The following is a 20,522-nucleotide window of genomic DNA, read 5'->3' as shown; positions in this document are numbered from 1 at the left end:
TCTGCAGATAATTGGCTGACATTTGAGAAGTCTACATATCTGCAGAAGACTTCAAAACCAATCCCGCAGACTATTTTTCGGTTTGCTGATGACCGACAGATTTACATGAAGTCTATGTGATTTAAACAGATTTCAAAATCCAAACCAGCAGACTGGCATAAAGTCCATGTGGTTTTGCCAGATTTGAAAATTTTCTTTGCAGACTTGCAGATAGTCTACAAGATAGTATTTTTAAGTCTACTTAGAATATGCAGACTATAGGAACATCTGTCGACTTTTCGTAAAGTAAATACAAGTCTGCTGGCTAGAATTTTGAAGTCTCTTAACAACATGCAGATTTCCCGTAAGTCTACCGATCATCCCCAAATTGAAAGTAAGTCCACCTGATTAGTTTTGTAGTTTGCCGGATATTTGTAGACATTACGAATGTCTGCGAAATGTTTGCAGGCTAATAATCAGTCTGCTAAAATTCAATTTGAAATCTAACGGAAACTTGTAAACTTCACATAAGTCTGTCAAATTTTCTATGTTGGCATCCAAACTTTGTAATTTATTACATTTGATTTAGGGTTAAAACTAGAGATACCAATTTCCTTTAATAAAAAAAATATTATTTGATTTTTCTGTAAATAATAATTAGTTTATAAAAACCAATTGAAAATAAAATTATAAAACAAATAAGGGTAATTTAGGAATTATTGATTTTTGTTAGTGATTAGTAAGTTATATGAGTTATAAAATATTTATGGGTTATTCTATTGTTATAAGAAAATCGTAAGTTACTCTAGGTAATTTTCTCAAATTTTTAACTACCGCTCTAAGAATGTGACGCTCTAAGAATGTGAATACCTTCTTGATATGAGTTCTTTTTTTTACCTAAAGAACAGTTTTTCATTCAAGATTTTAGTCTTTCAGACCTTTATGGCAACATTTTGAACCTTAATAGTTTGACAAAAATCATATAGACAGATGATCGTAAGAAGATTGACAAAACTCATTTTTAAATACTTTTCTACCCGTAATTTCATAACTGAGCTTCTTTGCTACAGAAGAAACACAGAGTCAATGGGTAGGGCAACAAATATGACTCTTTCAGTATTGTTATACAAATGCACTAGGCGGCGCTTGCTCCGGAATCTGCAGGCAAACAAGCAACAGTATAATCTCAATATTATAGTCTTGCAGTAAAATTTTGTAATTTAACTTAAAGGATTTTTGAGCCGTTTACCTCTCCAGGATTCCATTTCTCCTTTAACCAGATGCTAGTATCAACAGGAGCACCTTCTGCTTGCAGCTCGGTTCTGCAATGTTTCCGCACATGATTCAAGTAAGAAACGTGTGAAACATTATAGCATATTTTGATGATCTACTTTTCACGGTGGAAAATCTGGAAATAGAATGAGCACTTACCCGGAAGATGTATTTGTTGTGTCTGTAACAGGCGCCGTGAAAGATGCAACAGGGGAATTGAAGTTGAATCCGTTCTGATTAGTGTGGGAAGTGTTAGGAGCCGGGGTCGGAGTTATTGAAGGAAACATGTTACTGTTTTGTGGAGCTGGGGCGAGTCCTGGTCCAGGTCCAAACGATGCTGGTTTGAATGTTACTGATGGTTGACTCTGGAAACCAGAGGGACCAGTGGCAATTCCTGGTCCAGGTCCAAACGACGCTGGTTTGAATGCTACTGATGGCTGACTCTGGTAACCCGAGGGACCTGTGATCATTTGTTGTTTTGCAAAAGAGGTTTAAGATAATGGAGTCTCAGCCTCCAACCAAATTTTAACTTCAAAAATAGAACCTGAAAGTTCGGGGAAAAAAGGTACCTGAAGGAACAGTTTGAGGAGTGTTGACGCTGAAGGCATTTGGTTGTTGATTAAAGCGTGCAAAGGGATTCGGAGGTCCAGATGAACTGTGTGGATGAATAGTTGGCCAGAGAGAAAGATGGAAACCGAAAGTTCAAGAAAGCAACACAAACTACAAGGATGTAGATAATGGAGAAAGCCTACAAAAGCTGATACCTAACTCCAGCACCATTGGTATTTGGGAATGCGGGTTGTTGATTGAAGCTCGAGAACGCTGGAGGGGAATTTATCTGATTAGCTGGTGGGAAGATCCTAGGAGTAGGTGCAGCAAACGGACTTTGATTGGTGGTAACAGAGCCTGTGTAAGGATTCCGTAGAAAGTTTTCAAACTCAGCTATTTTGGAATTCTGCAAATTCCTCTCCCTCTCAACCTATATAATGCATCGTTGATAAGCCAGCAAAAGATGAAATCAACTTATGTCTTATGAGAAAAAGTAGAATGTGGAAAGGACTTGATTGTGTAAAACCTATAATAAATGTTAATCTCACAATAGACTGTAGAGGTATTCCTCGTTTAGCTTCGTCATATGCCATCGCACGTAACTCTTCGTAGCTGATATCACCGGTAACGTCACAAGGAAAGCTAAGAAATAAAAAAAAGGAACATAGAGAAGATCAGAAAACGTTATATAGAGTGATTAAAGATCAAAGGATGTGTGGATCTAATCATGAAGCAATACATACTATTTCCAGTGACCGTAGCATGTGAGCTTCCACATGGGTCTCTCATTCTTATAATCGTCTTGCATCACCCGCTTACACGCAGCAGGATCTGTGCATCTGTGCAAAGTAACCAAGACAGAACAGTAAATTACCAAAGAAACAAACAGCTAAAAATGGATGTTAGAACTAGCACAATCATAAGCATAACATATATATATTTACTCACTTATGGTCTGCCTGTTGCGTCTGTTTACCAGTCTGCTGTGTAGAAGCACCACCACCAGGTGTAGAAGGAGTTCGTTGCCATTTATTCTCAAAAGGCTGACTCGCAAAAGCATGACCATGTCACCATTGAATCAAGAGCAAGCACATTTTATCAAATAAACAATACTTAATCTAAAAGGAGGAAAACCAATAGAACCTGGAATTGATTTGGTCTGTTGGAACCACCTTGTACACCAAATCCAAAAGGATTAGAACTCTTCTGTTGTTGCTGTTGTGGTTGCTGATCTCTGGATTGTGTACCAAACCCAAAGGGATTATTTGGCTTAGCTTGCTGTGGATGAAGAAATCTACATCCTTCCCCAAACCTACAACTGCAAGAACAGCACCAAGGGACGATGAATCCAATATTTAGTTCTCCACTCTTAGACAGAAACACGACTCTAACACTACAAGTTTCCCACAAATTCCGAAGCAAGTAAATGGACATTCATGGCGGAAACGAAGAGAAGGGGAAACCTAAATTTATGTAGTTGAATCAAACTTGAAAAGCTCTTTAAAAACAGCGCACAAGTAACGAATTGAGTCAAAGGAACCTAAAATCAACGAAAGAAAAATGAAGAAAATGAAGAACATTGAAATTACCTGCCACGCTGAAAATTTCTGCAAAGTTCCTTTCTCATGCTCACTGCTGAAAACTTGAAACCTTCGGACTCTGTATGTATCTGCGTCTATATATATTTTGCTTTTAAAAAAGGAACAAAATGAAGCGTTAGATCGACGACGAAGTGATTAAACAGAACAAAAGTGGGTCTCTACGTAAATGACCTTCCTACCCTCAGAACTTTGGGCCCGGCTCGTGTATACACCCAAAGTATTTAGGGCTATAAACGTAAATCCGCCGAAAATTCATCATCTTCATTTTCCCTCATTCCCTTATCCATCGTTAAGATCCAGCCAAGTGCTTTGTACACCAGAGGAAAAGAGAGAAAGAGATAGTAGCAGCCGAAGCGACAAAAATGGCGGTTTCTCTTCCGAACTCGTTTCTCCAGATTAATCCGTCTGCTCCTTCTCTGGTAATTAGAAAGGTAATCTCGAAATTCCTCCTCTTCTTTCTCCGTCTATTTCTCCTCCAAAAATCGCTAAATTTCGTGTTGGGGGTTTCGCGAAATAGCCGGTTATGGCGGCAGCGATTGGAGCGAAAGGAGGGAAAAAACCGATGGGAAGCAATCCGGTGGTGGTTCAAGTAACGTGCAGGAAGAAGGATTTGCACCCAGAGTTTCACGAGGACGCCAAGGTTTACTGCAACGGAGAGCTGGTGATGACTACCGGAGGGACTAAGAAAGAGTACGTCGTTGATGTTTGGTCAGGTAACCATCCGTTTTACCTCGGGAACCGCTCGGCTATGATGGTGGACGCCGATCAGGTGGAGAAGTTCCGTAAGAGGTTCGCTGGGCTCTCTGAGATTATGGAGATTCCTGTGCTCAAAGGAGAAATCGTCTTGCCCACCAAGAAAAGTAAGGCTGGAGGTAAAGGGAAGAAGAAATAATGAGAGGATAAATCGGAGTTTTCGTTTTGGTTTGTCTCTCGAGCGTTCTCGTAAATCTTGAATTTGTGTATTTTCTATTCAATCGAAAAGCTTAGGCTGTTAAATTGTGAGTTACATTTCTTCTAAATGCAATTGATTATGCTTCTGAATGCAATTGGTTTCCTCGAAAGTTGTAGAAACTGAGAAGGAAACTGGAATCTGATTCATCTTATGTGATCATTAATTCTGATTCTCAGATCAGTGTTATAAGTAGAAATCTGAAAGACAAACCTTTTAACTAGTCAAAATCTTGAGTTTGACTTGAATTTGATGGATATTAATGTAGATACACTGAGAGTGAGAAATTAGGAACATGGCAACTGATTCTTGTGTTTTTGTCACTACGCTCATAGAATAGTTTCTTATTTGCCACGGATGGTGATAATTTTAATCCTATGAGGTTATGACATGAACATAATGATTGGTGTAAGTTGTTGGTGTGAGAATGTTGTGTTGATTAGCTGCTTGAGTTCATTTTCTAGTATCGGATTTGCAGAAAGTTGAACATGATCAAGGTCTATGCAAATGTCTGCTGACGTTTTTCAGGCAGAACATGAACTGTGATGCAGTGTCTTATTTTACAGTCACATCAAACTCTAAGCACAGAACTCAAATGGTTGCCATTCTGTTGCCATACCCAAATGCAATACGGTCTGGTTTTCATTGGACGTTTGAAAGGCAAACACTAGTTAGTGGGCCTTTTATAGAAGTATGTTTTTGTTTGTGCTCAGAGAGTTTTCTTTTACTGCTAAATTGTTAGTGAAGTAAAAATGAGCCTAACAAATTGGGTTTGATATGTTTAGATACTTTAAAATGGACATGTAGAGTTAAAAGTAATCATAAAAAGAATGGACTTTGGCGGTACTGACTTGAAAGAGAAGTATAGACTCAAAATTTATAAAAAATGAAAGCATAGAAGAAGTTGCGATAATTACTTGACAGGTATGTATAGATCATAAAGCTTAAAATTTATAAATAAAAATGTTTTTATGTAGATAAATGAAATGTTTAAGATAAAGTAGTGTTTTCCTGTCTCCCAACATTTGAATGATGAAAGACACTGTGTTGGGTTAGTAGAACATTATGTCTAACCGTATCTAATTGGGTTGTTTATGTTTATGTTGCAATAATTCATTATGTTCGATTCTTGTTGGGTTAAATAAATTTTAATTTTGCTGGGATAATACAATTGTTTTATGTCGAAATAATGCTAATCGTTTGTTTCGGGGCGACGCTTTGATCAGAAAGTGTTTAGCGCCGTTGTTATACCAAACCAGTCTCTGCCTGCAATAAAATGCCACTAGCTCCGTCTATATTACAATAATTCCGCATTGAGAACTTTTAAAACAACATTTGCACATTTATCCCTATCCTATGTGTAACAAGTTCTCTTCATGCACGTGACTCATCACATCTCACGTTATTCTCGACCATTTCCTTCGAAATCCATGAAGCTCGTAAATGTGAGCAGGCTTAGCTAATACCGTTGCTCACATCATTATGCGAGTCTGGATAAGTTTAATCCTCTTTTACTTTGACGGCGCGTGACTTTCACGTGTCTTTTTGTGAAAGTGTTTACAAGTGGCTTCATGGGCTACTTTGGCTTACACAAGTCCATGTCCAAGTAATTAAAACTTATATACTATTATGATTTTTCTTTTTCAAATATGCAGTCGAATATTTTGTTAGAAAAAGGTAGCGTTCATTTATAGTAAGTTGAAATTGATTCAGTATATATACGATAGGAAACTAGATCTGTAAATGAACTAACATTAAGAATGGATCTCTTTATGTACATGCAAGTTTCCATATAGAAAAAATATTGGTATTGATAGCATAGTTATTAGTTATGGCATTTGGTAGACAACTAATCATTATTTTCATAATCAGGACAGAAGACAAAACATATCGAAGTTAAAGAATTCTCCAAGTTCTTTCCTACATTTTAATAATAAAAAGAAGGGAAAAATGAAAAAAAAAATTGTATTGTGCTATCATTATTGAATATTGGATAATGTCCGCAAAATCAAAAACTCCAAAACAATATATAGGTTGTTAGGAAAATGCCAAACAATATTGAACTAAGCAGCAAAAGGCAAAGGGGACATTAATTCGAATACCATATAAAAAGACCAAGATCGTATTTCCGTATCAGTGTCAGTGTATATATATCTCCTTCGCCAAGCAAAATATTCTCTCAATCGCTTCACTTTCCCGATTTCAGTTTTCCCGGAAAATTTTGATTAGAATCGTTTTTGTCATCGAAATATTCAATCGTCTTAAATTTCTCAAAACTTTAAAATCAAAAGATAGAGCAAACGCATTTATACCTTCACTGTTTTCACGGAAACAAAACAAAGACAGTCAAAAGAAATGACGATGACGAAGCCGTTCGAATTCCACGGCGTGGAGGCGGAGAAAGCGGAAGCGATGAGGAGGTACAACAACCGCAGACGCTTCCGGAACATTCTACGTTCAGCCGCCGTAGCTTCCTTCTGCTACATGTGGTTCCCGACCGTGGCGATTTCACTTCGAGCTGCCGGCGATTGGTTTCACCGGACCGGAGCGGTCATTGTAACCAATCGTTCCGTCGTCTTCGTCTTCGCTAACATAATCGTCGCTTTAATTTTCCTTCTATCTCGCGAACGCGACGACGAGAGAAGTACTGTTAGTACCGAACCAGATCTGTACGATCAATACACCTCTTCCTCCGCCGTAATCGTAACCGCCTCCGGTGAGGATGTGGAGGATGACGATTCGAACGACGAGAGAAGTACTATTGTTAGTACCGATCAACCAGAACAACACGCCTCCGATGAGAACGATGATTCAAACAAGCAGATCGTTCCGGCGCTTTTCACGGAGGTGCCTGCGGAGGCTGATCGGGAGGCGTTAACAACAGAATGTAAGGGAGTTTATAGGAGGACGAAATCGAAGACGAAGAAGGAAAATATTCGGCCGGTGACGGAGTTTCGGAGGACGGAATCGGCGATAGAGAGACTGAGCAGTGAGGAGTTTCGTTTGAAGGTAGAGAAATTCATAATGGAGAAGAAGAGGAGTCTCGTTCTGGAAAACGACGCTGTTCAATGGCAAGGGCTTGTTTGTGCTGTCTATGGCTCGTGCTAAAAGTTAACTAGCAAGTATTAAAAACATATATAACTGGGAAGATAATTTTAGGAGCCAGTGACTTTTTAAGATTCGGTGGTCTTTATGCTTATGTTTTAAAACGTTTATCTTTATTACTAATAATATAAATAAAGATGGGTAACTTTTTTTTATTATGTCGCCCCACATATTTCAATATACAGTAAAACTTCTATAAATTAATAAGGTTGGAACCATGATATTTTATTAATAGAGAAAATTTGTTTTCCGTATATAATTTTTTAAAACTTTTTTAAATAATGTTATATTTTAAAATTAAAATAAATCTCATAATATAAATTATAATTAAAAATCATAACTATCACAATAAAATAGTTTTTAACACCATATTAATTTTTCATATAAAAATATACATATTCATAAGTTTAAAATTTATAAAAAAACCATAGCTATTACCAGTATTGTTGTTAATAAAATTGAAGATAACATTAAATGCATTTAAAAACATTTACAGGTTAAAAATCAATTATCACATAAAAAATTATCATAAATTTTGATTGTATATAGTAAAACAGCAATAAGAGCTACTGATAAATAATTAGAGAGATGAGAACCAATGAGATTTCAACTTTAAGTAAAAACAAACACATTAGTCATATTTTATAATACTATATTTACATACATTTGTATAAATTTATATAATTATTAATTTATGTTTTTGTTAGGACCATATATTTACACAAAGGTTTTAAAAATATTATCTTATTGAATTTGATGAATTTTTACATTTGTCCGACTTGAGATCAGCAAAATTTATTAATTTATAATGATTATTAATTTATCGAATATTAATTTATAGAGGTTCTACTGTATGTCAATCAAATAAATATGATGTATCCACTGATATATCCACTGAAATTACATAATCTGACGTAGTAGAGACAACATTTACATGAATGATTTGGCTAGTATCCGTAGCTTTGGGGTACAGTCTTTACATCTTCTTCTCCTCCGAAGTCGCTCGACTTCACTTTCCGAGAATCTTCCAATTTTACAGTTTATCAAGCAATGCTCGATCCCTAAGCTCTGCTTTAGCTGCCATGATTAAGACCAGCCAAAATCAGGACTGTCACGTTATGAACCACTTCATCACTGCCTCCACTTCCTTTAACCATCTTGATCTCGCGATTTCGTCTACAACGCGTTGATTAAAGGACTCGTTACTTGTTCTTACCCGATTCGAGCACTTGAATTATATGTTCGTATGCTCAGGTACTCGGTTTCTCCACTGAAGTATACCAAGTAACTATATCTCTCATAGTAATTTCCATCATCTTTCTATGTTAGTGCTTTCATATCTCAATACGTTCTTCGTCAAACTATGCTTCAGAATTATTACCTAAGTGTTTCTAGCCGACTTCAATACCAGATAGTCCTATTGGTTTTCTATATCCTTTGATGCCCATTTTCCGTCTTACACAATTCACCATCTCCCACATCCCAGCATCTGCATATATGTTAGAAAGCAAGACGTAGACGCTTGACTCATCGGGTTCCATGGAAAAAAACTTCTCTGCGATTTCTTCTGCTAAGTCGACTTCTTTATGGATTCTACAAGCATTCAGAAGAGCTCCCCAAACACTGGTCATTGGTTTCACAGGCATGCTATCAATAAAAGACTTAGCTTCCCTGATTTCACCGGCTCGACCTAGCAAATCTACCATACACGCATAGTGTTCTTCCTCTGGTACAATCCCGTAGTCTCTTGTCATCAATTCAAACTGCTTCCATCCTTCTTTGACGTTTCCCGAGTGGCTACATGCCGACAAAAGGGAAACAAATGTCACAGAGTTTGGAACTAGGTTCTGCGAGATCATTTTATCAAAACAATCCAGAGCTTCCTTGAACATGCCATTTATCCCAAAAGCATTGATCATCGAGCTCCAAGATATCACATTTCTCTCTGGCATCACATCAAAAACCTTCCGAGCCATTTGAATGTTCCCGCATCTGGCATACATATCGATGAAAGATGTAAAATTTAAAGCATCCATTTCAATCTCCTTCCTTATCATGTAGCCATGAACACTCTTCCCGTGCCGTGGAGATCCCAAGCTAGAGCAAGAAACAAGAAGGGCCGCCAAAGTACACTGATTTGGAAGAATCGATTCACCCAGCATCTGCCTGAACATATCAAATGCTTCAATAGATCTCTCACATTTTGCAAAACCAGAAATCAGTGTAGTCCACATTACTACATTTCTATCAACACTTCTTGAAAATAGTTTCCGGGCATTATCCAACAATCTACATTTCACGTACATATCTACGATGGAGGCTTGTAGATAACCGCTCTGATCTACAAAGCTCCTTCTAATGGATAATCCATGGACTGACTTCCCTTCTTTAGCAGCAAAAACGTTCCCACAAGCCTTAACCAAACATATCAAAGTAAGTGCATCAAACCCAAAACCTGTGTCTCTTATGAGATAAAATAAACGAAATACTTCCGGGTCTTTGGAAAATTTCAAATACCCTTTCATTAGAACGCCCCAAAGAACTGAACTTCTAATAGGAATTTCATCGAACACCTTCTGCGCACATTGCAAAGTACCGAACTGTGCATACATCTCAACTAACGACGGAGCAACATAAGCGTCCTTGTCCAACCCAGACTTCATTGCCAAGCCATGAATCAGCATCCCATTTTCTAAAATCTCTAAACCAACACAAGCTTTGATTGCAAATACCAAATTGAAACTGTCGACGCCATCACAATTGCTCCTCATACGGTTGTAAAGACTTAAGATTTCACCATAACTCTTGGATTTGGAGTAACCAGAAAGAATCGTATTCCACGAGTACCGATTCCGATTCCAAGAAGGGATTCGATCGAAAGAAGCAGTAGCAAAATCCAGACGATGCGATTGTATATAAGCGTTAGTGACACTAGATCCGAGAACAACTTCCTCCTGGAATCCATGGACTATGACCTTAGCGTGAACTTGTTGAGTATGGTGTAGTGATTTCGTTTGGCTCAAGATAGATAAAAGAGCTTTGTTTCTGTTCACCGGAAGCATCGGCGGTAGAGATCGTTGCCGCGAGAAAAGTCGAAATTTCGCTAGTTAGATTCGTTTTATAGCGCAAGGTGATGGAGCTTCAAAAGTCTCACCACCGATGTGGGATAAATATACAATCACGCTTTATGTGAAGTGGGTCCATTTTGGTAGAGCATGTACATTAGAGGATCAAGAGGGGTTCATGGCACAGTTTTTGAGACAAAAGAGCTTAATACTGAAGAGACAGTATCATCCCGACGAACCTGAAAAGACGGTATCATCCCGATCCCGAAATGAAGCATCTTGATTGGTTGAAAATTATAATTTTCGAATTAAAAAAAAAGAAAAATTAAAATCAAAAAAAAAATTATTATATTCTGGTGAACCTCTATCACTGATGTATATGCTTTTAGGTTTTTTTTTCCTGCACTTGTATTTGGTTTTCCCATTTGTTCATATTCGTACACATTTTTGTAATTTTAAATTATATTATGCATACATAAATTAATTTATACTAGTTAGAACATTAGAAAATATGCAATGTTCATAATGATGCTTAATTGCTCACGAACTGAGAGAAAATGGTCTCTGATATAAATAAAGATATACGTTGATTATCAACTGAAAATAATCTTTTGGAATTTCCCCCAAATGTATCAAATCTTTGCCTAGGAGACCTAAATTTGGTATATAAAACATTGTTCAATACAGTATATGGTGTATATACGAAATTACCAAACTACTCATAAAGCAGAGTACCACCACCATTCCTCATTAACTAGTAACCCGAGCTCTCTCTTCACCAGCACAGTTTCTTTTTCTGCTTATTTCCAAGAAAAACGATATTTCTTTAGAATATGTCCACACAACAAAACCAAATTTATGGGTGGAAATAAATGGAATATCGATTTACCCGATGGTACTTCTCATCTTCTTCCCGGTCTATGTAAGCCAAAAGATCATCCTGTCTCATCAAAGCCTCATGTAAAGCCTGAATCATTAAAAAAAAATTATGAAGTTATTACACAACATAGACATTTCCTTTTATATCAACCAATGGAAAAAAATTAACACGGAACTGAAATCTAATTCTTACCTTTTTTGTAGCGATGAGCTCTGCTTCAAGCGCATCCACGCGATAAACAGCTGTATTAAGCAACTCTTCTTTCTCACGAGGCATCTCATGTCGCTTTGAATGCAGTGTTTCCACTTGTTTCTCAAGATCTCCTAGTCTATTTACAACAGAGGAAACCAGATTTCTCTCTCTCACATTTGAAAAAGCCGGTGAAGGAGGACGAGACTCTCTAGTGATTGGCTGACCAACTGAAGAACCAGACTGGGAATGTCCTTTACTCTGTGGCAGAGCTACCACAGATATGAGAAACGTAAGCAAGTTCACAAATAACGCAGTTAGCCACCTCCAGATATGACTAACCGGTCCTAGTTTTCCCAAACCAGGTGTATTCTTGGAACCTGCACCAACACATTCCATTACAGTGAAACTTTGCGTTGATTCGATTCCTGATTTAAAAAGCTTAGTTTTTAGCTTCAACTCATTTACCTTCTGAAGTCTTGGGCTTCTCATCGGCAATCCAAGCAACATCCACAACTTTGTCCACCATGGGTGACTCATACTCGGATGAGTCGGTAGGATATGATTTACCATTGGTCCTAATCTGCAACTAAGGCCAGGCAATTAAGTAAAGTGATCTGAGTGCATAATGTGGTTCACTTTCGTACAAGAAAACTCTTACATCTTCACAAACAGGAGTCAACTTGGGAACATGACTCTCTTTGTTTCCTTTTGGAGAGGCCATCTCTTCATACTCAGAGCCTGATTCAGCTGTTGAGGTGTCACTCACTTTAATCTGAGCCAAAAGGGACAATACTTTAACTGTCAGATACAAATAATATGCTAAGAACCTAAGAGATTATAAAAAGCAAGTTTCACATGTAAGTCCGGAAGACTTTTACCCCAGAAAAAATTGGCTTATCGCATGAGTTCATACGGGAATCACTGTTTAGAATCGATGCATGCCTGCAGAGCGTTCCACCACTTTGAAGCAGCTACATGTGGGGAAATCAGTTAATTAGGTAATAATATTTACTCTATTCTGAGTTAATCTGATCGACATAGCTCAGAGTAAACAATAAGTTGTGGAAAATCGATTTACATTTAAAATCTCTGGGTCTTTCCAGGGACCTTTATCAGATCTCATACAACCACCTTGATCCACACAAGTGCAAGTGCCACCAAGAAAATCTGGCAGTTGACTGAACAAGTTCCAAATATATTTAAGAAGTAAATATCATGTTTTTGGACTCGTGAGAGTTAAACAAGTGCAAAAATAAGGAGGACTGAGAATTCTTTACCTTGCATCAATTATCTCAAGTAATTTGTTCTGGTACTTGTAACCAACAACCTATTAGAAGAACACATTGGCACCCGTTGATGGCATGCGATTATAGTAAATTACTAATTTATTGAAATGTGGATGGATATGTAGAGAGAAAGGTAACTTTACATGAATCTTGGTGACTGTTTTTGGATCAAGGAATGATTTCACAGAGCCCCAAAGTAACTTAAAACCAGGACCAGAATTGATGATGAACATACGATGAAGTGTCTGCGTACATGTTAAATGTCACACCACAATGTTATTTGTTTATCCTAAACTAAGCCGAGCAATACACACAATTTGTTAATAAGAGACCAATAGCGAAAAAAGCTCAAACCTCAGGGTAGTTATCGTTATCAATCTTTTGCAGCTGGATTATAAGATCCCTTGCAGCCTTAGAAAAATTCTTTAAACCCTGCAAAACATAAAATTACAGAATTCAAAGTAAGAAGATACAGGACATATAACACTAGACGAGGAATAGATTGTCAGGGTTATGTTTAAGCGTACCACGCCTTGGACGTCTAGGATGGTGGTACTAGAGTCAATGTGTCTCTTAGCAGCAATGCAGCAAGCTGGAAACTTGATGGTAGTAGTTTTCTCAAACTCTCGAACGTGATACCTTATGTATCTTTCCAATGTAGTGACTTGCATAAGTTTGGTGGGATCAACTTTTCCTAATCTCTCAATGTAAACAGGTCTCCCTTCTTTGTCAACACCATGATAACCCTGAGGGTAGTATCTGAGAACTTCATCCACCTCTTCAAACTCAAAGTCCTAAAACACAATTCAATCAAAAACTTGAATTTGGCACGCAGAGACAAAGAAAAAAACATTAAAAAAAACTTTACCTCGATAATTGTATCTGTACCAAAATCTTTTCTCCATTGAATCATGTTACTCCACATTAATTTGGTTTTCCCAACATCAAATTTCCTCGCTTTCAGGAATCTGCAAACAGGATGATTTCATCATCTAGAAGCTATAAAAATTACACACAAGGAATCATCATATATAAAACGATGAGTTTTGGGGAGAGTGAAATGACCTCAACATGATGTGATAATCATCAAGCTTTGGAGGAAGCAGATTCTCGGAGACGAGTAGATTTCGGAATTCGTCTACGGCTCGCAATTCCTCGATATCGTGAATGTCTTCGATGGTAAGAGAGAAAGTCCGATCACCGCTTCTTCTCCTGCTGCTTCCTTTCTTCTTCAGGGAGTGTCTCAATTTGCTTGAAGCTTTCGCTGCTTTCTTCTTAAAGGTTCCGATTCTGGTTTTCTTCTCATCCTCTGAGACTTCGAAATCTGATCTCCGCTCTCTTCTCTCATCATTGCTCGAACATCCTTCAAAACCTGCAACCAACAAAAAACAAAATCCCATACGAGCGGGTACAACATTTCTCTTAATCTAATAGTTCACAAACTCGATTAACAATCCGGAATCTGTAAAATCACTAAGAGTTCATGTGTATGAACTCGAATTGCTTAATTCGCAAAAGCCACAATCGGGTGAAAATTACTCACAAGGTCTCGCGAAATCAAGAGGGCCCGACATGAGGAGAAACGATCGGAATTCAGAAACAATCCAGACGAATCCGAGAACTCAGGGGTTGCGCAGCCCCGAGAGGGAGAGAGAGAGAAGCGATCAGAGAGAAAGTGAAAGAGACGTAAGAAGGAGAAGTAAAGTGATGGGTTTTATAATTTTGATTACTTAATTTCCCCAATTAACTTTGATTATTAAATTTCCCTAGTTAAGTCAAAATCTTCTGTTACGACCTTAAGAATGATTTAGTTGTGGCCGGAAACACAACCACCATTGGTGAATTTTTCCTTTCTTTCTTCTTAAACCAGCTTGCTTTGTTTTTATTTTAAAAACTTGTTTTGAGCTAGTTTGATTTTCATATATATATACTAGACAAGCTCCCGCGCAAAATTGTTATACTTTCTCAATTACTTAACCAATTATTTAGTATAATGCTAAAATTCAGAAGACTAATTTATGTATATGTTAATGTTTTCTAGACTAAATCTTTAACTAAAGTATAATTACAAGATTGTAAATGTTTAATAATAACTATCAATTTTAAAATGAATAAAAAAACTGCGTGCGAAACTTATTGTAATATAATATACAATTTAGTAAATATGAAAATAGTATTTAATCTAAACATAACTTGCAAAATTTAGTTACATAACATAGAAATAGTTTTTTAAAACGAAAAATATAGATTTTCATTATTAAAAAAAGTTGCTTGTATTATTAAAAAAGTTGCTTTGTAGATTTAATTGCTTATTTATTATTTACAAATTATCTATCATTGTTTTTTGTCAACTAAAAAGTATATATATTATTGCTTCTCTAATAAATATGATTGTTGTATTTTGTATCTATCACAGAATAAATATATTTCCTATTTTGTATTGATTATTAAAGTAAATCACTAAATACCATTTATTAGTTCTTACATATATAGAGACTATTTTTGACCAGTGGTTGTCATACAATCTGAAAAGATATTTGTGATGTTTTGATTCCAATGGATGTGGGCTATGTAGCTTTTGTTTTTTTTTTTTAATTTTAAATTTTCCATTTTCCATTTGCTGTAAATCAATTGATATATTTTTTTATCAGTTGATATATATATATTTTTTTTTAATTCAATACAATCGACAAAAAATTGTACCACCAGAAATAATGCAAAGCAAAAAAGCTATTTGAATACCATAATTTTTCAATAAAATTTTATTAATATAAACTGCAAAAATTCCGGACCAATTATTGATAATATTTCTAAAACATAAAAGGACATAAAATTCATCATTCCAAGTGGATTTCAAGTTTTCAACTACATTTTGTTGGTTTATTTATAGACTTGCCTGTTATGATCGATTCACCTAAAATAACTCATTGGTTTTGATTAGTTTTGATAGTTGAATTTTATTTAGAAGATAGTTTGTCAACTGAGTTTACTAGACCAATATCTTAACTGTATTTGGGGGGAAACTGAATCGAACTGCGGTGGAAAAAAGAATCGTATAAAGGAACTTTTAAGTACTTTCTCGATTAAATTTATAATTTATTTCAGCCAAAACTAATTATTCTGATTTTTTTTTTCAAGATTAGATTTTACAGACACCGCAGTTTTCCACTTTCTAACAAAGACACTTTAGTTATGTCGGCAGGGCCATCTGGTTTTTCTTTCGTCCAATTTTTTGTTAACCATATCCATAATTTCCATATGCCACTTGACTTCTTTATTGGATTAAAACAACTACTGCATTTAATTCCAACTTAATATATTATATACTCCAAAACACGAAAACACCAACTTCGAACAAGAGTAGACTTAGAATTAATCAGAGCTTAATTGGCAGAAGTAACAAGACACAGATCAATAAGTAATATGTACACATCACGCTACATTTATACTAATATATTATACATTTTTTTGTTTCTGGGAAATGGTCAAGTGTAGAAGCATTCTTCGATCTCGAGACTCAGCTTCTTCCTTCACTCTGATCCCCCCTTATTATGTACAAAGGCGATACTTGTTGATCGAGCTGTCCAAATGAGAAACATAAGTATCGAAATGATAAGAGTCAGTGTACGTTAATTTTTGTTTCTACTTCCGTACCTCTCTCATGTGTATTTCCTCAGGTTACGTTTGGCCCGAAACTGACCAAGTTTGTCTCTCCACTCAGCTGCAAATCATATAACAAAAATGTATCGATCTTAGACCAAGAATTAGGAAAAAGACAAATACTAGTCTTAACGATAAGCAATGCAGATGCATAGGAAATACGGATCGAAGTTAACTAAACTTGATTAGTATAGACAATAAGCTTACCGGCTTCATCATATCGCTCTTCATTAACAGCTTGCATCATGTTGCTCAAAATGTTGAACTCTTTCGTATCAAGACAAGCCTGACCATTTGGTCTGCACAAAGAAGTATTAAGTTTTTGACACTCATATTCACAGCAAAAGAGTTTCTGATCTGGGAAATTTGATCTTTAGGCATCTGAAATTTACCGGTCTTGTTCAGTAAATAATAAACCATCTGAAGCAGGTGTCTGCTGTGATAGCTTCCCTGACTCGATGACTCTCATTCCATCACTATATGCAAGGTACTTGTTCACTTGGATTGGTACCTACAGAAGAATAACACAATTTTCAACCGCGAGTACGTATTTGTGTTTTAGCTCAGATGATAAGTACACATAATTCTGTATTACCTTGCATCTAACAGCAATATTAATTGCATCTGAAGGCCGAAGGTCGAAGCTGACACAATCCGAGGCATTACCCATCTGCAATATCGCCATAAAAGCAGCCTCAATAGAGGAAACGAGACACTAAATACATAACATTGTATGAGTTTCCAGGAATGAATGGAAGTTGCATAGAAGACACCAGTTGCAAACCTTTGAAAGATATAACTGGGCAAAATACGCCTCGTGGACTCTTTTGGTGACTCTAACAAGTCTAACCTGTAGAAAAGTTAAGAAAAGTGTAAGTGAACAATCCCGAGAGAAGGAGATTACAGTAAGGAGGAGGGACTTAAACCATAAGACATACTTCGTAACCCATCTTGTCCACCATTTCCTTCACCACTTGATACATGGTGGGTCTTGCCTGCAACAAATAACCCGTAAAAAATCTCCATTCAAACACTCTTTACTGATCCAAACAGAGAAACAAAACAAAACGAGAAATAAAAGCATACAATTTGGACGTTGGTCATTGCTGCCATAAGTAACACACTAGGCATCTCCACTGCAATTGGAAAAAAACAAAAACAAATGGGATGAAAACAACACTTTGAGATCATCAAAATTAAGCTACTCATACACAATTTCACGTACACACGATAATCGGAAGGAGAAGACCAGTTCCATCTTCCATTTTCAACACAATTGCAGGATGTGGAGCATAATCTGGTAAATGCCCTCCTTGAGGATTATTATGAACACATCGTAGTTGCCTACCGTCTCTCATCTTCACCATGAAACCATCTGCTCCACTCCTAACCTCAACTACACAACATTCCAAAACACACAACAACAACAACAAAAACACATCAGCTCGAAAGTGGACCCAAATCAAAACCAGAGAGGAAATCATGGTTTTACCAGCTTCCACTACACTAGAGTTAACGTAATCCTCATCGTTTTCGTTGAAATTCTCTGCGGTGCTTCCGGTACCATCAGAATGGGAGCTGAAAACACACTTGATGATACTCTTGTTGCACCATCGAGGATGCAGACGAAGAGTGATCGTAGTAACCTGAGGCTTGTTGCCTCTTGTCCGATTACCCCAGAACTGGCTTCTAAGAATCCTAGGTTTCAGACCAGTGTAGTTAACAAGTGATGAAGCACATGCACCTACTTGTCTTGAACGAATCGCAGGGCATACAACCGGTGCCTGAAGCGACCTCATCTTCCTTTTCCTTCAATACCACAACAATCAACAAGCAAACGTAATTTTAGTATCAAAAACATTACCACTATCTCTCTAAATCACAAATTTCAGAATATGACTTTCTCTTGGCGAATAAAACCACTGATCCATACAACGAAACAACAAATTCCCCAAAAAGAAAGTCAAAACAAAATCAAACGGCGTATTTGAAATTGAAAACTGACATTGATGATAACAAATATCCATCAAAACCCTTTTGAATATGATCAATGAATTAGGAAGATCCTAAAGTAGTTTTTGATTCACCTACGATTTCAGCGACCTGCGATTGGATTCGGAGAGCGGTAGATCAGATGATCGCGAATGGCATAAACAGTTACAGAACCAAACTGGATAGATTGGAACGGATCGATCAAGAAGAGAGATCGCAGAGTTCCTTCACAAGCAAAAGAGCAGAGAGGATCAACGAGAAAGAAAACGAACAAGGATTGAGAGAGATTCTTCACTTGAGAGATCAAAAGAGTGAGGGAATCTCTCCGTCATTTTATTAACCCAGTTTTTGCTTCAATTCCCAATTTTACCCTTTCATCAATCGCCTAATATTATTAGTGATGAACGATTAAACAAAAAAACTCTGCTGGCCTTCCTTTGTATATTTATGGACAAAAATAATCAAAGTTGGCGATTTTCTTATAAACGAACCAACAAATTCCTAATTTTCATAATTTCATAATATAAACATTTTTTTAAATTACTATATGAACAGATATGACTTTTGTAATAGTCTCAAAGTTTTTGATATAAATTTGTTGGAAATGTTTATTTTTAAAAATCTTTTTAAATGAAATTATCAGTTTTAATTAGAATACTGTTAAAAAGATACTTTGAAAAGTAAAATAATGATCCGTATGCTTTGACATTCTGATAAGGAAGACACTGATAATGTGTTTTTTATTGGTTGTGAAACACATGATATCTGTGCTTTGTTCAATTTCTAAAATTAGGACACCGTCAATTACTTATAGGTTGAGCAATGATTATACATTTATACTACTAACAACTAGAGCAGACAACAATAAATTAAGTGAGAGAGAGGAAAAAAAAAACTAATCACTTTTTAAATGTGACTGGTTTACACTTTACAGGTTTGATTTCGTCAGTGTTGTATTCAAATTATTTGTAATGAAACTTGAAATGGAAGGGTGAAAAAGGTAAATCACAAATACAAGCAGTGATGACGTGAGAACGAGAGAAATCATAAAAACTCGACAGGTCATCAATTGCAGGCAGCCGATGTATTAATCGCCTAGATGGATGCCACGTGTACCTCCGCCTTTGCATCAGAGATGGTTTTGGATAAGGTCGTAGAATTAATCAGAAACATCGACTCACATTTTACCTTTTTTTGTATTTTCGGGTATTTTTTTCTCCTGTCTTCTAGACATTGTTGTAGTAATATTTTTTTGATAATGGCTTATTGCGTAAAATTATATCTTATATCATTATTATAACTAAAAATCAGAGCTGGCCGACAAAAAAAATCAGAGCCGAACGAATTAGTCCTCCAATTTTTATTTAGAGTTTAGTACTTTTTTCTCTTTTATAATCAGAAGGTAATTCAGATGATACTATTTCTACTGACTAAATTGAAATGATTAGGTAATTTTTACACTTGAATAAATGACTATTTTTATTATTTCTAAATATGGTTTTTCCATAAATGCAATTTGGTGTTGGATTTAGCTCTTTCATACGATCGATCGAGCTTACAGAAAGAATTAAGTTTTGGCCACATAGCGGAAAATCTAAGTCTTATTCGAGGAAAGTGAAATAAGCAAGTGGAGGAAACTAATATGTAGCTTAGAAGTCAATGTCAATGATGGGCCCATTGATAATCAAATACCTTATCGGTCCAAAAATTGATAGGTAAATGGCTTCAGAAGCATTCCTTCGTTATCCAATTTCCAGCCCCAAAAATATCCCCACAATGTTTGGATATTTTTCTTCTTTGGACTTTACTTACGAACATTTTGTTCCTTTTTTGGCATTGCTTTGATAGTTGAAAGTGCTCAGGTCTCTGCATATGACAAATTATGTTGATCCCTAACCAAATTCGGCCCACTAATCTATTAGGCCCAATATGTGTACATGCACCTTAACCATTTCTTAGTTTTGATTTATCCAACCACCACCACAACAAAAC

The 20,522-nt window shown here is 36.4% G+C and overlaps 6 protein-coding genes across 8 annotated transcripts; 2 read left to right on the top strand and 4 right to left on the bottom strand.

Moving 5' to 3' along the window:
• Nucleotides 1–997: 997 nt before the first annotated feature.
• LOC18007916 (zinc finger CCCH domain-containing protein 16) lies at nt 998–3,510 on the bottom strand. Its single transcript, XM_024156763.1, has 10 exons — nt 3,390–3,510; nt 2,944–3,118; nt 2,749–2,843; nt 2,544–2,639; nt 2,349–2,442; nt 2,016–2,230; nt 1,821–1,906; nt 1,411–1,711; nt 1,229–1,301; nt 998–1,137 (listed from the first exon to the last, which is right to left on the bottom strand). Exons 1-10 carry the CDS (start codon nt 3,425–3,427, stop codon nt 1,102–1,104), a joined length of 1,209 nt encoding a protein of 402 aa, XP_024012531.1. The 5' UTR covers nt 3,428–3,510; the 3' UTR covers nt 998–1,101.
• Nucleotides 3,511–3,655: 145 nt separating this feature from the next.
• Nucleotides 3,656–4,462, top strand: LOC18008837 (50S ribosomal protein L31, chloroplastic). The gene is made up of 2 exons (XM_006390256.2): nt 3,656–3,832; nt 3,919–4,462. The coding sequence occupies exons 1-2, from the start codon at nt 3,764–3,766 to the stop codon at nt 4,291–4,293; spliced, it is 444 nt and encodes a 147-aa protein (XP_006390318.1). The 5' UTR covers nt 3,656–3,763; the 3' UTR covers nt 4,294–4,462.
• A 2,090-nt stretch (nt 4,463–6,552) lies between these two features.
• Nucleotides 6,553–7,528, top strand: LOC18008738. Its single transcript, XM_006390255.2, has one exon. The coding sequence runs from the start codon at nt 6,706–6,708 to the stop codon at nt 7,456–7,458; it is 753 nt and encodes a 250-aa protein (XP_006390317.2). The 5' UTR covers nt 6,553–6,705; the 3' UTR covers nt 7,459–7,528.
• An 814-nt stretch (nt 7,529–8,342) lies between these two features.
• LOC18008844 (pentatricopeptide repeat-containing protein At1g06140, mitochondrial) lies at nt 8,343–10,567 on the bottom strand. Its single transcript, XM_006390254.2, has one exon. It carries the CDS (start codon nt 10,515–10,517, stop codon nt 8,847–8,849), a length of 1,671 nt encoding a protein of 556 aa, XP_006390316.1. The 5' UTR covers nt 10,518–10,567; the 3' UTR covers nt 8,343–8,846.
• A 501-nt stretch (nt 10,568–11,068) lies between these two features.
• Nucleotides 11,069–14,567, bottom strand: LOC18007856 (phosphatidylinositol/phosphatidylcholine transfer protein SFH5). 2 transcript variants are annotated; one of them, XM_006390253.2, is made up of 14 exons: nt 14,422–14,567; nt 13,944–14,250; nt 13,747–13,846; nt 13,406–13,672; nt 13,233–13,310; nt 13,022–13,123; nt 12,870–12,919; nt 12,671–12,770; nt 12,471–12,563; nt 12,251–12,364; nt 12,058–12,178; nt 11,593–11,969; nt 11,410–11,487; nt 11,069–11,316 (listed from the first exon to the last, which is right to left on the bottom strand). In XM_006390253.2, the coding sequence occupies exons 1-14, from the start codon at nt 14,450–14,452 to the stop codon at nt 11,296–11,298; spliced, it is 1,839 nt and encodes a 612-aa protein (XP_006390315.1). In that variant the 5' UTR covers nt 14,453–14,567; the 3' UTR covers nt 11,069–11,295. The 2 variants fall into 2 exon arrangements, with proteins under 2 accessions (XP_006390315.1, XP_006390314.1); XM_006390252.2 differs by having other exon boundaries at nt 12,058–12,172.
• Nucleotides 14,568–16,175: 1,608 nt separating this feature from the next.
• Nucleotides 16,176–18,950, bottom strand: LOC18008259 (bifunctional nuclease 1). Of its 2 annotated transcripts, none has more exons than XM_006390249.2 (11): nt 18,626–18,950; nt 18,031–18,347; nt 17,764–17,934; nt 17,625–17,674; nt 17,477–17,533; nt 17,323–17,388; nt 17,134–17,208; nt 16,931–17,049; nt 16,746–16,837; nt 16,533–16,599; nt 16,176–16,458 (listed from the first exon to the last, which is right to left on the bottom strand). In XM_006390249.2, the coding sequence occupies exons 2-10, from the start codon at nt 18,335–18,337 to the stop codon at nt 16,538–16,540; spliced, it is 999 nt and encodes a 332-aa protein (XP_006390311.1). In that variant the 5' UTR covers nt 18,338–18,347; nt 18,626–18,950; the 3' UTR covers nt 16,176–16,458; nt 16,533–16,537. The 2 variants fall into 2 exon arrangements, with proteins under 2 accessions (XP_006390311.1, XP_006390312.1); XM_006390250.2 differs by having other exon boundaries at nt 18,630–18,950.
• Nucleotides 18,951–20,522: the final 1,572 nt, after the last annotated feature.

Source organism: Eutrema salsugineum, unplaced genomic scaffold, assembly GCF_000478725.1.
Source record: "Eutrema salsugineum unplaced genomic scaffold, Eutsalg1_0 scaffold_9, whole genome shotgun sequence".
NCBI lineage: Eukaryota > Viridiplantae > Streptophyta > Magnoliopsida > Brassicales > Brassicaceae > Eutrema > Eutrema salsugineum.
Note: the sequence above shows the minus strand (reverse complement) of the source record. Positions and strands in the feature narration are given on the sequence as shown.

What these genes read in the sequence shown, in the direction of transcription:
- LOC18007916 (XM_024156763.1), bottom strand. Translation starts at nt 3,427, where the DNA reads ATGAGAAAGGAACTTTGCAGAAATTTTCAGCGTGGCAG. An exon ending in TCCTCAAACTGTTCCTTCAG is followed by an intron (nt 1,712 to 1,820) that starts GTACCTTTTTTC and finishes AAATGATCACAG; the next exon opens with GTCCCTCGGGTTACCAGAGT. An exon ending in AGAAATGGAATCCTGGAGAG is followed by an intron (nt 1,138 to 1,228) that starts GTAAACGGCTCA and finishes GTTTGCCTGCAG; the next exon opens with ATTCCGGAGCAAGCGCCGCC.
- LOC18008738 (XM_006390255.2), top strand. Translation starts at nt 6,706, where the DNA reads ATGACGATGACGAAGCCGTTCGAATTCCACGGCGTGGAGGCGGAGAAA.
- LOC18007856 (XM_006390253.2), bottom strand. Translation starts at nt 14,452, where the DNA reads ATGTCGGGCCCTCTTGATTTCGCGAGACCTT. An exon ending in GTACAGATACAATTATCGAG is followed by an intron (nt 13,673 to 13,746) that starts GTAAAGTTTTTT and finishes ATTGTGTTTTAG; the next exon opens with GACTTTGAGTTTGAAGAGGT. An exon ending in CTTGAGATAATTGATGCAAG is followed by an intron (nt 12,771 to 12,869) that starts GTAAAGAATTCT and finishes GAACTTGTTCAG; the next exon opens with TCAACTGCCAGATTTTCTTG.
- LOC18008837 (XM_006390256.2), top strand. Translation starts at nt 3,764, where the DNA reads ATGGCGGTTTCTCTTCCGAACTCGTTTCTCCAGATTAATCCGTCTGCT. An exon ending in CTTCTCTGGTAATTAGAAAG is followed by an intron (nt 3,833 to 3,918) that starts GTAATCTCGAAA and finishes TTCGCGAAATAG; the next exon opens with CCGGTTATGGCGGCAGCGAT.
- LOC18008259 (XM_006390249.2), bottom strand. Translation starts at nt 18,337, where the DNA reads ATGAGGTCGCTTCAGGCACCGGTTGTATGCCCTGCGATTCGTTCAAGA. An exon ending in TCTCCTTCCGATTATCGTGT is followed by an intron (nt 17,675 to 17,763) that starts GTACGTGAAATT and finishes TTCCAATTGCAG; the next exon opens with TGGAGATGCCTAGTGTGTTA. An exon ending in TGGACAAGATGGGTTACGAA is followed by an intron (nt 17,389 to 17,476) that starts GTATGTCTTATG and finishes ACTTTTCTACAG; the next exon opens with GTTAGACTTGTTAGAGTCAC.
- LOC18008844 (XM_006390254.2), bottom strand. Translation starts at nt 10,517, where the DNA reads ATGCTTCCGGTGAACAGAAACAAAGCTCTTTTATCTATCTTGAGCCAA.